General features: G+C 41.5%; 1 protein-coding gene across 3 annotated transcripts in view; it reads left to right on the top strand.

Annotated features, from left to right (window-relative positions):
* AGPAT5 (1-acylglycerol-3-phosphate O-acyltransferase 5) overlaps positions 1 to 14,324 on the top strand; it is a 62,623-nt gene that overhangs the window by 35,586 nt on the left and 12,713 nt on the right. For 2 of the 3 annotated variants that reach the window (XM_008274179.3, XM_089302822.1), the window contains 2 exons: positions 5,715 to 5,805; positions 11,293 to 11,451. In XM_008274179.3, coding sequence (XP_008272401.2) covers positions 5,715 to 5,805; positions 11,293 to 11,451 — 250 coding nt within the window. The remainder of the gene's footprint in view (positions 1 to 5,714; positions 5,806 to 11,292; positions 11,452 to 14,324) is intronic. The other variant, XM_051832695.3, reaches the window with a different exon arrangement.

Here is a 14,324-nt window from a genome sequence, read left to right as displayed (position 1 = left end):
TTTATTAAAGATTTATTTTATTTATTTGAAAGAGTTACAGAGAGAGGTAGAGACAGAGAAAGAGGTCTTCCATCCACTGGTTGACTCCCCAGATGACCACAACGGCTGGAGCTGTTCCAATCTGAAGTCAGGAGCAAGGAACTTCTTCCTGGTCCCCCATGCAGGTGCAGGGGCCCAAGGACTTGGGCCATCTTCTGCTGCTATCCCAGACCATAGCAGAGAGCTGGATCAGAAGAAGAGCAGCCAGGACTAGAACCGTCGCCCATATGGGATGCTGGCACTTAAGGCCAGGGCTTTAACCTACCGCTCCACAGTGCCGGCCCCTGTATACTCTTTTGTTTCTGAAAGTTATGTAATTGACAGGAAGAATATATGTATCTCGTCAGCTTTCATATGGCTTATTATTTCTCGTAAGACTATATGAAGGACCTTAAAAAGTTTGTGGAAAATGGAATTAAAAGATGTTTATTGGGGCAGCATTGCGGTGCAGCAGGTCAGGCTGCCACTTGTGATGCCTCCTTCCCATATGGGAGTGGCAGTTTTGAGTCTGACTGCTCTGTTTCAAATCCAGCTTCCTGCTAATGCTTCTGGGGAAGTAGCAGAGGATGGATGAAATACATGGGAGCCAGGTGCCGGGGCTTAGGCTGTGGATATCTGGGGGAGGAAGGAGGCATCCTGTGTGTGTTGTCACTTCATCACTGTTTTCTGATGGTGCATCTATCACTTCCATAGTTAAATAGCGAGCTCATTGAAGAAAGAGATTGTTCTTTTGTATTCTGCCACATTTTTTCTTTTTTGCTTCTGTAAATGTATAATGCAGTTTATAATAATTGTTTCTGATTATAATTATAGAAAACTTTGAGAAGGTTTGGTTTTCCACATTTAGTTAATTTTGAGGAAAGAAGGCAGAGATGAAATATCTTGCTTATATTCTATGCATCTTAATATGAAATAGCTTTTTATTTAAATAGTAAACAGTAATTCAAAGATTCATAGCTAATCAAAGTTCGCTAAGTTATAAGGTATTACTGCTATATATGAATGTGCTGCTCTGGAAACTAGATAGGGTTTTCAAAAAACAGGAAGAGCCTGCCACTTAGTGTTTTATGTTTCCGTTAATCCTTATTTTGGAATGACGAAACAGATTTAGTTAAAAAGCAAATTACTCAATGCATGGAGAATAAGTTTTATTTATTTGAAAGGCAAACTTACAGACAGAGGGAAAGACACGGAGAGATCTTCCATCCACTGGTTCACTCCCAAATGGCCACAATGGCCAGGTCTGGGCCAGGCTGAAGGCAGAAGCCTGGAGCTCCCTCTTTAACTCCCAGTTGGGTGGCAGGGGCCCAAGTACTTGGGCCATCATCTGCTGCTTTCCCAGGCATGTTAGCAGGAAGCTAGATCAGAAGTAGAGTAGCTGGGACTCAAATCAGTGCCAGCATTGCAAGTGGCTGGAGGCTTAACCTGATAGCAGTCTTCTTTTTTAATAGTTATTTCCCCCTTTTGAAAATCAGAGAGACAGATCTTCCGTCTGCCGGTTCACTCCCAAAATGCCCACAACGGCCAAAACTAGGGTAGGGCAAAACCAGGAGCCTGAAACACCATCTGGATCTCCCACATGGGTGACAGGAAACAAGTGTTTGAGCCATCATCTGTTGCCTCCCAGAGTGCACACTAGCAGGAAGCTGGGTTAGAAGCAGAGGCAGGACTTCAGCCAGGCACTCTGGTATGGGATGCAGGTGTCCCAAGCAACAGCTTACCAAACACCTGCCAGCAAATAGGTTTTTGATGGGAAATATAGCGTAATAATTTCTACTAGCAGTTGAAATATCTGTGTTTAAAATATATCATAACAGAGCCAGCGCTGTGACACAGCGGGTTAATGCCCTGGCCTGAAGTGCCGGCATCCCATATGGGCGCTGGTTTGAGACCCAGCTGCTCCACTTTTGATCCAGCTCTCTGCTGTGGCATGGGAAAACAGTAGAAGATTGTGGGGAGCAACTCGGACTAGACTAAGTTACTGGAATTAAGACTTATTCTATGCATCTGCTCTCCCACAATATGGCGCTGGGAGAGGAGGAAACAGCTTCTACACAGCTGCCTCCAGTTCAACCAGTAAGCTGCAGGAGCTGCTCCTGATTGGAGGAGAGCAGCATGCTCAGCGTGTGGGTAGCAGAGCACGGATTGGTGGAGAGGACTATATAGGAGGAGAGAGACGGCATGGTGATGTGGGTTGGTTGGAGAGTGCGTTGGAGAGTTCGCGGGGAAGTTCGTTGCTTCATTCTTTCTTATTTCTCTCTACTCATTCTTGCTTTGGGAGTTCGCTGTTTACTTATTCTTACTTTACTATAGAAAAGACTTGTAAAAAAGGGGAACAACAAGCGTCCGGTCCGGTGCGGCTCCTCCGCGTGCGGAGGAGCAGCAGAAGATGGCCCAAGTCCTTGGGCCACTGCACCCACGCGGGAGACCTGGAAGAAGCTCCTGGCTCCTGGCTTTGGATTGGCGCAACCCCAGCCATTGTGGCCAATTAGGGAGTGAACCATCAGTGCACACTCTCTCTCTCTCTCTCTCTGCTTCTCCTCTGTGTAACTCTGAATAAATAAATAAGTCTTTAAAATATATCATAACTTGAATTTTTTAGATACAAAAGGTTATCACAGAAAAAAATTGGTTCATTTAAGGTAAAAGTTTAGGTTTATATGTGTATCAGTAAAAAATCATAATTAGGTTTGTTGATAATAAGTTTGTTCCATTTTTTCCCCCTTTAAAGTTCCCTTTGCGCCTTGTCCTTGAGTGGAGATTTCATTGGAATGATCCTTAGTGGATGGAGATCTGAAAACATCAGCTGCTCTGTTCTGCTTCTCAGGATGCTATACAGTTGTAGTCTTTGGCCTCTGGGGCCACCTTCTCCTTCTGCGGGAACAGAAGCAGATCACTGCCATTTTTGTCAGCAGTTTGAAATTGATAGCAAGGAAGTAATCAAATGATTACTTTAAAATTTGAGATGTAATTCAGCTATCGTAAAATTCTCCATTTTATTTATTTATTTTTATTTATTTATTTTTTATTTTTTTGACAGGCAGAGTGGACAGTGAGAGAGAGAGACAGAGAGAAAGGTCTTCCTTTGCCGTTGGTTCACCCTCCAATGGCCGCCACGACCGTGCGCTGTGGCCGGTGCACCGTGCTGATCCGAAGGCAGGAGCCAGGTGCTTCTACTGGTCTCCCATGGGGTGGAGGGCCCAAGTACTTGGGCCACCCTCCACTGCACTCCCGGGCCACAGCAGAGAGCTGTGACAGAATCCAGCGCCCCAACCGGGACTAGAAGCCGGTGTGCCAGCGCCGCAAGGCAGAGGATTAGCCTATTGAGCCACAGCACCGGCCAAATTCTCCATTTTAAATTGCACAGTTCATTGGCTTCTATCTGCACAGTTGTGCAGCCGTCACCATTATAACTTCCAGAGTATTTCACTACCCCACAAAGCAGCCATGTAGCAGTCATTCTCTACTACCTCTGCCTCACATCCTGTGCCTACAGAGAACGCAATTTGCCTTTTTGTCCATTCTGATGTTGTATGCTGTTCTTCCACTTCCCTGTCTAGTTACAGTGACTTAGTTCCTCTCATATCTCAACTTCTTCCCATATCAGAGCCTTTGTATGCAGTGCACCTTCTGTCAGCTGTGTTGTATTCTGGTTTCAAGATAATGGATAGGGGTCGGCGCTGTGGCACAGTGGGGAAAGCTGCCACCTGCAGCACCAGCATCCCATATGGGTGCCAGTTCAAGTCCCAGCTGCTCCACTTCCAGTCCAGCTCTCTGCTATGGCCTGGGAAAGCAGTAGGAGATAGCCCAAGTCCTTGTGCTCCTGCATCCATGGCTCCTGCTCCTGGCTCCTGGCTTCGGATCTGCGCAGCTCAGGCTGTTGTGGCCATTTGGGGAGTGAACTGGTGGATGGAAGACTCTCTCTCTCTCTCTCTCTCTCTCTCTCTCTCTTTCTCTGCCTCTCTGTAACTCTGACTTTCAAGTAAAATAAGCTCTTTGTGCTTTAGGTTTCCTCATCTAGGAAGTGGAAATTATAATAATGGTGCATACACCTCATAGAGAATGTAGACAGAAATGGTGATAACTACTTAATGCAGTGGTTGGCACAAAATAACACTGCATCTCGCTGTTGTTTCAATAAAAACATGCTGTGCTTTAAAAATCTGAAAAGACCTGCTGGGCAGAAGAAGAGCAAATGACATGTGCAACTGGGCACTCTGCCTTCCCGATGGTCAGTCTTGGGAGTCACATTCTTAGACAGAGTGTACTGTGATGAATACTCATTCGTGCTTTCCTTCAGTGCGTAACAGCCTTAAATTAGAGATCTAAGACACAGAAAATAATAACAAATGAGCTGTTAACCATTGAAATTGTGAATCATTTGTAAATGAGCTAAAAGCTATTAAACTTTACTGATTTAAAATATATTGTCATGAAAATGAATTTATTTTTGAGAACTAACTTCGATACTTTTCTTCCTATTTGCCCTTCTAGTTGTTGGACTATAATGAGGAATTTTTAAATTTTTTCCATTTTACTTATTTTCCTACATTTTCTTAACAAAGTTGATCAGTCCTTACTATCAAATATCAGAACACATAATACAATTATTAATTTTGTAGACTAGGCAAAGATAATTAGTCCTGTAGACAGTTATTCTGGTGAATAAAAAGCTTTTATTAGTTTAGAAGCTGAAAATGCAAACTTATAGAGATCCCATTATACATTATATTAACTTTTCAGATGAAATTTTGGAAACACAAAATTGTCTAATGAAAAAAATTTAAACTCTTAAATCCATTCACTTAGTAAAAGGTGAAAGATGTATACGATCTGAAGAGAAGCCAGAGTGTTACATCCATTCATTAAGAGCTTTATGATCATAGATCAATTGGATAAAGGAATACTTCTGTGCAGATGTGTAAGTAGACAGTTTGGGATCTGATGAGCATGGATTAAGTAAAGATAGCTATCCCGTTGTGTCCTGTGTTCTGTTTGAAGGTTTGGTATGATTGTCTTGATTTCTTTTCTTCTATAATCAAAACTATTAGTATATTTTTTGAACTTAGTTCTCAAGTTAGGGGTCTTTATTGTTTTAATGTTTATGTTTTTACTTTCCCAAGTAAGTGAGTTTTATAAAAGCTCTAATTACTGTGAACATTTGGCTTGATATTCATCTTTATTTATAAGTGTTACAGCATCTTAATTTATATAACAAATGCAGGGCCATTTAGAAGTTAAGTAGATTTAAAATGCATTAAAGGAGCTCTATAAAATAGAATACTGTATGAAGCTTTTGAAATACTAACATCAGCTTTTATATGGTGGAAATGTAGATAATTTATATGACTTTCCTCAAATGATTTCTAAAATCTGCATCTCTTAAAAAATGTCATGTTATAGAATCTTAGGGAGAAAAGCTGTTTCATTAGTTGAGGTTTTGTACAAATCAGTGTTTCATGACCATATTTCTAATTATGAATATTAGCGTTAATTGGAATAGAGTCTGTGTCATGATTAGTCTTAATTGGAGTTTTTACATTTTCGTTGCCCTGCTTGACATGAATATACACTTATCACAACATGAGAAATAGTATCTCAACATTAATAGTTTTGTTAAGTTAATAACAACAGAGCTCACACAAAACAAAACAAGCTTTCTTTGTGTCCCACAGATGTATCTTGTGATTTTTCCAGAGGGAACAAGATATAATCCAGAACAAACTGAAGTCCTTTTAGCTAGTCAAACGTTTGCTGCTCAGCAAGGTAACTAAGCATCGATTGTTTGAAAAAATAGTTTTTAAAGGTAATTTAAAATAATTGTGTCCTGTATTCTTCCTGGAGAAGATATTCATGTTTTACAATAATTAGGTGAATGAATAAATGTGTTATGTATTTTCTTTAGGAAATGAAGTTTCTTCTTAATTCATTTGCATGTTATATACATAAAAATTCATATGCTTGCTGTGATAGATATTCCAGTGCCATTGGTTTAGTTAAAATCTATCCAAAGTACATGATTATGTAGGTGAAATCTTTTTCCACAGTGTGGGTTACATGTGAGAGAAAAGTTTCAGCAGACCTGAGTTGCAGTCTAAACTCTGAATTTTGTTAGAAATTTGATTGCAAGTTGCATGATGTTACCAAACTTCAATTTCCTTCTCTCTCTTTTAAAAAAAATCTGTGTGTGTGTGTGTGTGTGTGTGTGTGTGTGTACACATGTGCATGCATGCCTAGTGGGTAGACAAATCTGTATAAGAATTAAATTAGAAGATAGATGAAGTTCATAAAGTCCATACTTGTAAAATTGGGTAACTGATTAGCAAGTAAGCTCTGCCTGTTAATCAAGTTGGGAAGTATACAGAAGACAGTGCCTGTGCTGTGTCCTCAAGGGTGTCCTTGAGGTTTGACTATGGATTTGTGTGTGACCTCTGCATGTGGCAGCCGCCCTCGCTGATGTCTTGTTCAGGACACTGCACTGGGGACTGTGGCAGTGCTGTTCCTCTCAGAGGACTTTCTGTGGAGATAGTGTGCTGGCCCCTGTTCACACGGTTACTGAACATTCAAAATGTGACTAGTGTGTCAGGGGAAGTTACCTTTAAATTCTAGTTGCTTCTAGTTTAATTAAAATTTTAATCTTGTTTTATTTTAAATGTAAGTGGCCATGTATGGCTATGGGTGGATCTATGACAAAGCAGGTATGTGAGATACACAATGGCAAGGAGGAGCTCTTACAAGGACTTACAAGTTGAATCAGAAGCGGAAGTGGGACTTGATCCCGGGCTCTCCAGCATGGGGTGCATGTGTCACAAGCCATGGCTTGACTTGCTGCCCCGTAATGGCTATTGTTTTTCCTTTTAATTTTTAGTTATTTATTTGTGAGCCTGAGAGAGAGCTCCCATCCACTGGGGTCCATCCACTCCCCAGATGTCCCTAGCAGCCAGTGCTGGGCTAGGGCCAAAGCTGGGAAAGGCCTGAATACTTGAGCCATCATCTGCTACCTCCCAGGGTGCACATTAACAGGAGGCGGGAGTCAGGAAAGTGCTGGAACTCAAAACCAGGCACTCGATTTGAGACGCAAGTGCCTTAACTGGCCTCTTAATTGCTCACATCCCTGTGGGTATTTCATAGATGAATGTCACAAAGGTCTTTTTCTCAAACCTTCACTGTAAGTGTCTCCCTCCCTTTTCTCCCTCCTCCTCCTCCTCCCCTCCTCTCTCCCCCTTTTTTCTCCTCCCCTCTCCTCTCCCTTCCTTTTCCCTCACCTTCTCCCTCCCTCTTCTCTCCTTCCCTCCTCCCTCCCCTCCCCTCTCTCCTTTTTTCCCTCCCCTCTGCTTTCCCCTCCCCTTCCTTTTTCCCTCCCTTCCTCTCCCCTTCCCCCTCTCCTCCCCCTCCTCTCCCTTCCCCCCCTTCTCCTCCTCCTCTTCCCTTTCTCTTCCACTCCCCTCCTCTCCTCCCTTCCCCTTCCTCCTCTCCCTTCCCTTCCTTCACTCCTTCCCTCCTTCCCCCTCTCCTCTCCCTCCCTCCCTCCCCCTTCCCTCCCTTCTCCTCTCCCCCTCCCTTGTCTCCCTACTCTCCCCTCTCCTTCCAGAAATACTACATTTCTATTTATTCCCTTACTAACTTATTTTTTTTTTTTGCATTTTTAACACCAAGTTTAATGAGATTTGGGGTCCCATGACAAGTTTTTAAACTGTATCCTTAATAAGACCATAGGAATGTATGCAGGGCTATACAGCTTTATAGTTACAAACTTTCTCCTCCCTCTCTTATTCCCACTCTTTTTTTTTTTTTTCTGAGATCTATTTTCAGTTGACTTTATATACATATAATTAACTCTATGTTAAGTAAAGAGTTCAACAAATAGTATGAAAGAAAAAAAAATACTAAAAACCGAAAGAAACGAAACTGTTCCTCAACAATCAAGACAAGGGCGGCTCAAGTCACCCATCTCAAAGTGTCAGTTTCACTTTACGGATTTTGTTCTAGGTGCTCTATTAGTTCTCATGGATCAGGGAGAACATATGCTATTTGTCCATTTGGGACTACCTTATTTCACTAAGTATAATGTTTTCCAAATTCATCCATCTTGTTGCAAATGACTGGATTTCATTTTTTTTAACCACTGTGTAGTATTCCATAGTGCACATATCCCGTAATTTCTTTATCCAGTCTTCGGTTGATGGGCATTTAGGTTGATTCCATGTCTTAGCTGTTGTGAATTGAGCTGCACTAACCTTGGAGGTGCAGACAGCTCTTTTGTTTACTGATTTCATTTTCCTTGGGTAAATTCCAGGAGTGGGATGGCTGGGTCATATGGTAGGTCTATATTCAGGTTTTTGAGGTATCTCCATAACTAACTTACTTTAGATTCTAGTAATTAATTGTTCTTACTAAACACCACACTTTGGACTTAGTAAGACTAGATGAGCTCTAATAGCAGATGAAAAAGTTAACTCAATTGACAAATGTTTTCCAGCTTGGTATACTATTGAGATTTGTGTTAGAAGTTTATGAATAAATTAAACTGCTTCTGCCCTGGGGACTTAAGTCAAATATGTGGTTGTGGGAATCTTTTTGTTTCCCACACCACCCTGCATTTTAAAAATTCTTCTGTGGGACAATCCCACCGTACTATAGCTGCTCTTCCTTATACAGCTCCTCTTCCCTGGAGAGACAGCAGAAAACCCAAGGCAAGATTCTTTCCTAGTTTGTTTTCATGCCATGTCTAGAAAGCTACTGTTTTCTGTTAAAGATCAGCAAATAGTCTAATCAAGGCAAAGGGAGATAGTAGGAAGCAGGAAGGGAAGAAAAGCAAATACTTTTTGCCAGCAAGAGCACTAGGAGAATGTACAATTAGTTATTCTATACTGTTGCAATATTGCCTCAGTTAAGGAAGCTTTTAAAAGTATATGAGATATGCTCCAGGATTAATGTGTTCTTTCAAAGACTTGTTCACATGTAATACTCATGTGCTGTTTATCTGAATGTCTTAGCATTCTCCTTAGCATCCAAAGCGTGCTAGGACAAGCCAGATGTCCATCGGCTGGTGAACAGAGAAACACAATGTGTTCTGTCTATCCCGTGCCTCACCTTATACAAAAATATACTCAAAATGGGTCAAAGACCATCAAAAACTGCAGGTTTTTGGTACAGGTGATGATTTTTCTGATAAACCCCCAAAAGCACAGGTAACAAAAGCAAAAACATACAAAAGGGATAATATCAAGCTAAAAATTTCTTCACAGAAAAGAAAACAACAGAGTGAAGAGCAATCTGTAGAATGGGAGATAGTTTTTGCAAATTACTTTACCTGACAAATGACTGGCTATCCAGAAAATACAAGGGATTCAAAAAGCTGAACAACAAAAACCAAACAGTCCGATTAAAAATGAGCAAATGATATGAAGACACTTCTCAAAAGAAAAAGTAAAATAGCCAACAAAATTATAAAAAGATGCTCAACATTATCAGCTATTAGGGAAGTGCAGACCAAAGCCACATGAGATACCATCAATTCCAGTTAGAATGGTTATTATAAAAGAGACCCAAAATAACAAGTGCTGGTGAGGATATGAAGAAAAGAAAATGGATACAGTGTTGGTGGGAATGTAAGTTAGTCCAGCCATTATGGAAACCATTATGGAGGTTCCTCAAACATTGAAAACATGTCTACAGTTTCCACCTTTTCCACTTTTGGGTATATATCCACAGGAAATAAAATTGGCATATCATACCTAGACTCCCATGTTTATTGCTGCAGTATGCCCACTCGCTAAGATGGACTCAATCCAGATGCCCATCAGTAGATGAATGAATAAAGAATATGGGATGTAAACATAGTAGAATATTATTTGGCATCAAAATGGATGGAACTGGAGATCATTGTGTTAAATAAGTCAGATGCAGACAGATACTGCATGTTTTCTGTCATGTGGAAGCTAAAAAGTTGATCTGAGTGTACAATAGTGATTATTAGACATTATAGGGGTGGGACTGGAAGGAGACTAGATGAAGGGTGCCAAAGCACAGTTAAGAGAGAAAAATAAGCTCTAGCGCTCCTCAGCACAAGGGGATGACTGTAGCGTACAGTAACATCTTCATGAGCAGTCAGAAGCAGGGAGGCTCCAAACACCAAGGGTAAGGAAGTGGAAACATCGTGTACATGTAGAAGTATCACACTGTTCCCTGTAACTATGTACAACTACTATGTGGTAATCAGGAAGATTTTTAAATGTGTGTGGAGATGGCCGTGCCATCTACCCTCATTTGATCATTACACATTATGTTCATGTATTGGATTATCACTCTGGACCCCATAAATACGTACAATTGGATAACTTTAAGAAGCCACCTATCCATACTATGGAATGCTTTTTGCAGCCATTAAAATGGGTTGAGGTACTGATACACAACCATGTACGTAAGCCTAAAACATGCTGAGTGAAATAAGACACAAAAGGTTCCCTTCACGTGAAATATCAGGACAGGCAGAGCCATAGAGACCCAGAGCAGGTGGCCAGGGGAGTGTACAGTATACTCATGCTGCAGGTGTGTGTTGGGGGTGACGCAGGGGTGGTGATTGCACAGGTCTGAATAGACTGAAACCGCTGAATTGTGTACTTTAAAGTGGAGAATTTTATGGCATATGAATTATGTCTCAATTTTTAAAAGTGTATCAAGAAGCTGGATTCTTCAGTTTAAACTGAATAATATTAGGTTTGTATCTCACAACATATGGACCATATCAGCTCTCTTACGTTGGGTCTTATGCATAGTGGGGGACATTTAAGTTATCTCCGACTCCCCCATCACTGTTTGAAGAGAAATGGAGTTAGAGGATTCATGGACCAGGAGTCAGGAATTAAACTTGTTCTCCTGAAGCATCATGAGTGACCACGGGCAGGGTTCTTCATCTCGATTCAGTTGCCAGCGAAGGGGATCTAGCATTTGCCTGTGTCGGACTTCACCACACTGAAGGGTTCTCCATGGGTCCCAAGTTTCCTGAGGGCTGGTTTTCTGCCAGCTTCCAACACAGTGTCTTGTGCGTGCAGAAGTTTTATAAATATGTCATAAAGAGATGCTGATTTAAACAGGAGAAGTCATGTGAGAGTCCTTTTTGCACTTAAAGCCCTAAAGATATTAAATTAGTGTAATACTGTATTTTGGTCTATTTGTGGAAATTTAAACAAGTCAGAAGTCAGACTTAATGTGTTGGTAATTTATAGCCACACTGATTGACTTCTTTTCTAGGTCTTCCAGTATTAAAACATGTGCTAACACCAAGAATAAAGGCAACTCATGTCGCTTTTGATTCTATGAAGAATTACTTAGATGCGATTTATGATGTTACAGTGGTTTACGAGGGGAAAACTGACAAAGGGCAGCGGAAAGTATCACCGTCCATGACTGGTGAGTTGATGTTGTCTGTACTTGAAGCTGTATGCTTTGAGCACAGAGACACCTGAAACCACACATATGTACCTGAAATATGACACATACAAGCAATGACTCTTTATTAATGTATATTTCATTTTTCCTTCATTACATTTACTTGGTTTGTTTTTCAAGATGTTATTGACAGTAACAGTTGAAATGTAATTCATCCTGGTAAGTTAGGTATTTCTTGGCTGCCATATGAGTCTTTTGGGAGACTTCTCCTGTCCAAAATTCATCCAGAAAAAGATATTCCACAAATCATGGGAGGGAGCTAGCAGTGGGAGAACCATCCAGCAATATTGAGCTGTTCATTAATTGTCAGTGATAATCATTTCATAAACTGTTCACCAAGTATAGTGTCAGTGTTGACAAGGAGAATGTGTGATTTCCCTTCTCAAACATGTGCTGGATTTTAGAGACCTTTACATCTGTGTCAGATATAATGAAGAGAAGTTTTTAAAATATTTATTTTTAAATCAGAAGGAGATAGAGAGAAAGAGGTCTTCTATCCACTGGCTTGCTCCCCAAATGGCTACAAGAGCTGGAGTCTGGACCAAGCTGAAGCCAAGAACCAGGAGTTTCATCTGGGTCTCCCACATGGGTACAGGGCCCAAACACTTGGGCCATCTTCTGCTGCTTTTCCCAGGTGCATTAGCAGGGAGCTGGATCAGAAGTGGAGCAGCTGGGACTTGAACTGGTGCCCTGTGGGATGCCAGCATTATAGGCAGTGCTTTACCCACTAGGCTACAACGCCTGTCCTGAGAAAGTTTTAAGTGAGCACAGTAGTTTGGTGGAACTTAACCAAAGACACTGTTGACCATTAGAGAAATTTAAATCTAGGGGTAGGCAAACAGGGAAGTATTTTGTCTTTTCCCTGGGCAGCTGTTTGGACTTGAATCCACAGGCTTCCCAGGTTGCTTGCATCAGTATTGTCTCTTGAAGGTAGGTGTTCAAAGAATGAACCACTAGCACATTTTATATTTAAATTTCCTCTCAAAGCATTCCTCTGCATTTGATGTGCCTTTGAAATTGTATAGAATAATGCTCGTAGCTGCAGTGAAACATTTGCAGAAATAAACATTATTCAGGCATTTAGAGGTTAGCAAGGATAGAAAGGATTTCATCCAAACTTAAGCTCAGATTGTCTGGATATAATACTGTGCACTATTAAATTATTTAATAATCTGTTGTGTTCTTGAGATGCCAAGGATGTTTCAGAGTACAGAGAGAGTGCAGTTATAAAGTGATCATTCTGTTATACAGTGACCATATGTAGCTCACCTAAGTTTTAGAAGAAATGCTCTTTGATTCAAAGATATAGACAGAAGCTGCCCAGAGCGGGGAGGATTTGAGAGGGAGCTTGGAGGCCAGTGTCTCAAGTGCAAGTATTTCCATCTTAGGGATGATTGCTGTCCTCCCTACCTTTAATAGAGAGTAACAGTAGAATAGAAAGTTACGTGTTACAGTTTCATTGTAAATGTCATTTTTTGAAATATATATCATTTAAAAATGTAAGCTATAAAAAGTATACAGTGTTGGGGCCGGTACTGTGGCACAACGGGTTGAAGCTGTGGCTTGAGGTGCCAGTATCCCATATGGGCGCCAGTTCTGGTCCCGGCTGCTCCTCTTCCAATCCAGCTCTCTGCTATGGCCTGGGATAGCAGTGGAGGATGGCCCAAGTCCTTGGACCCCTGCACCTGCATGGGTGACCTGGAAAAAGCTCCTGGCTCCTGGCTTTGGATCGGCACAGTTCCGGCTGTTGTGGCCATCTGGGGAATGAACCAGTGGATGGTAGACCTCCCTCTCTCTGTCTACCTCTCTCTGTAACTCTGTCATTCAAATAAATAAAACAAATCTTAAAAAAAAAAAAAAAAAGTATACAGTGAAATCTTTTGTTTTCCACTCTGACCCTGTCTGCCGGGCCCGACTCCTATGCCACTCCCTAGAGGTAACTTTTTTTTTTTTTAGTTTTTTATGTATTATATATGCAAACTCAAATATATATTCGGATTCTACCTCCTTCATCTTAAAAGGAAGCCTTTATGTTTTTAACCATTGACTCATTTTTGTATTTGAAACCAAATTTTTATTCTTTAGGATTTTCATTAGTTTTTAAACAGTGTTTTAAAGATAAGCACATTTTTACTGTGAAAAACACAATTTCCACAACAACCTTTTTAAAATGCTCTTTTTTAAAAAAGATATTTATTCATTTGTAAGGCAGAGCCACAGAGGTAGATCTTCCATCCATTGGTTCACACCATCCTAGTTGTAAGAACTAGGGGGCTGGTGCTGTGGCACAGTGTGTTAAAGCCCCAGCCTATAGCGCTGGCAACCCATATGGACGCTGGTTTGTGTCCTGGCTGTTCTACTTATGATCCAGCTCCCTGCTAATGTGCCTGGAGAAGCAGCAGAGAATGGCCGAAGTCCTTGAGCCCCTGCACCCACATGGGAGACACGGAGGAAGCTCCTGGCTCCTAGCCTCGGATAGGCTCAGCTTTGACCTTTGCGGCCATTTGGGGAGTGAAGTGAACCAGCAGATGGAAGACCTCTACCCCTCTCTGTAACTCTGTCTTTCAAATAAATTAAATAAATCTAAAGAAAGAAAGAAAGAAAGAGAGAGAGAAGAGGAGAGGGGAGGGGAGGGGAGAGGAGAGGGGAAGGGAGGGGAAGGGAGGGGAAAGGAGAAACTTGGCCTGGCCTTCAGCTGCCCTTGACTGTCGAGCCTGCTCTCAGCCCCTGCTGTGGTGGGTGTTCCTTAAGTTGAAGGCTTGCTGGGGCCAATCCTTTCCAAACAGATCTCTTTCCCTTAGCTTGCCCTCATCAGACCTCCTGTTCCCCGAGTG

Source organism: Oryctolagus cuniculus, chromosome 8 (assembly GCF_051225735.1).
Source record: "Oryctolagus cuniculus isolate XC-2025 breed Fujian yellow rabbit chromosome 8, ASM5122573v1, whole genome shotgun sequence".
NCBI lineage: Eukaryota > Metazoa > Chordata > Mammalia > Lagomorpha > Leporidae > Oryctolagus > Oryctolagus cuniculus.
Note: the sequence above shows the minus strand (reverse complement) of the source record. Positions and strands in the feature narration are given on the sequence as shown.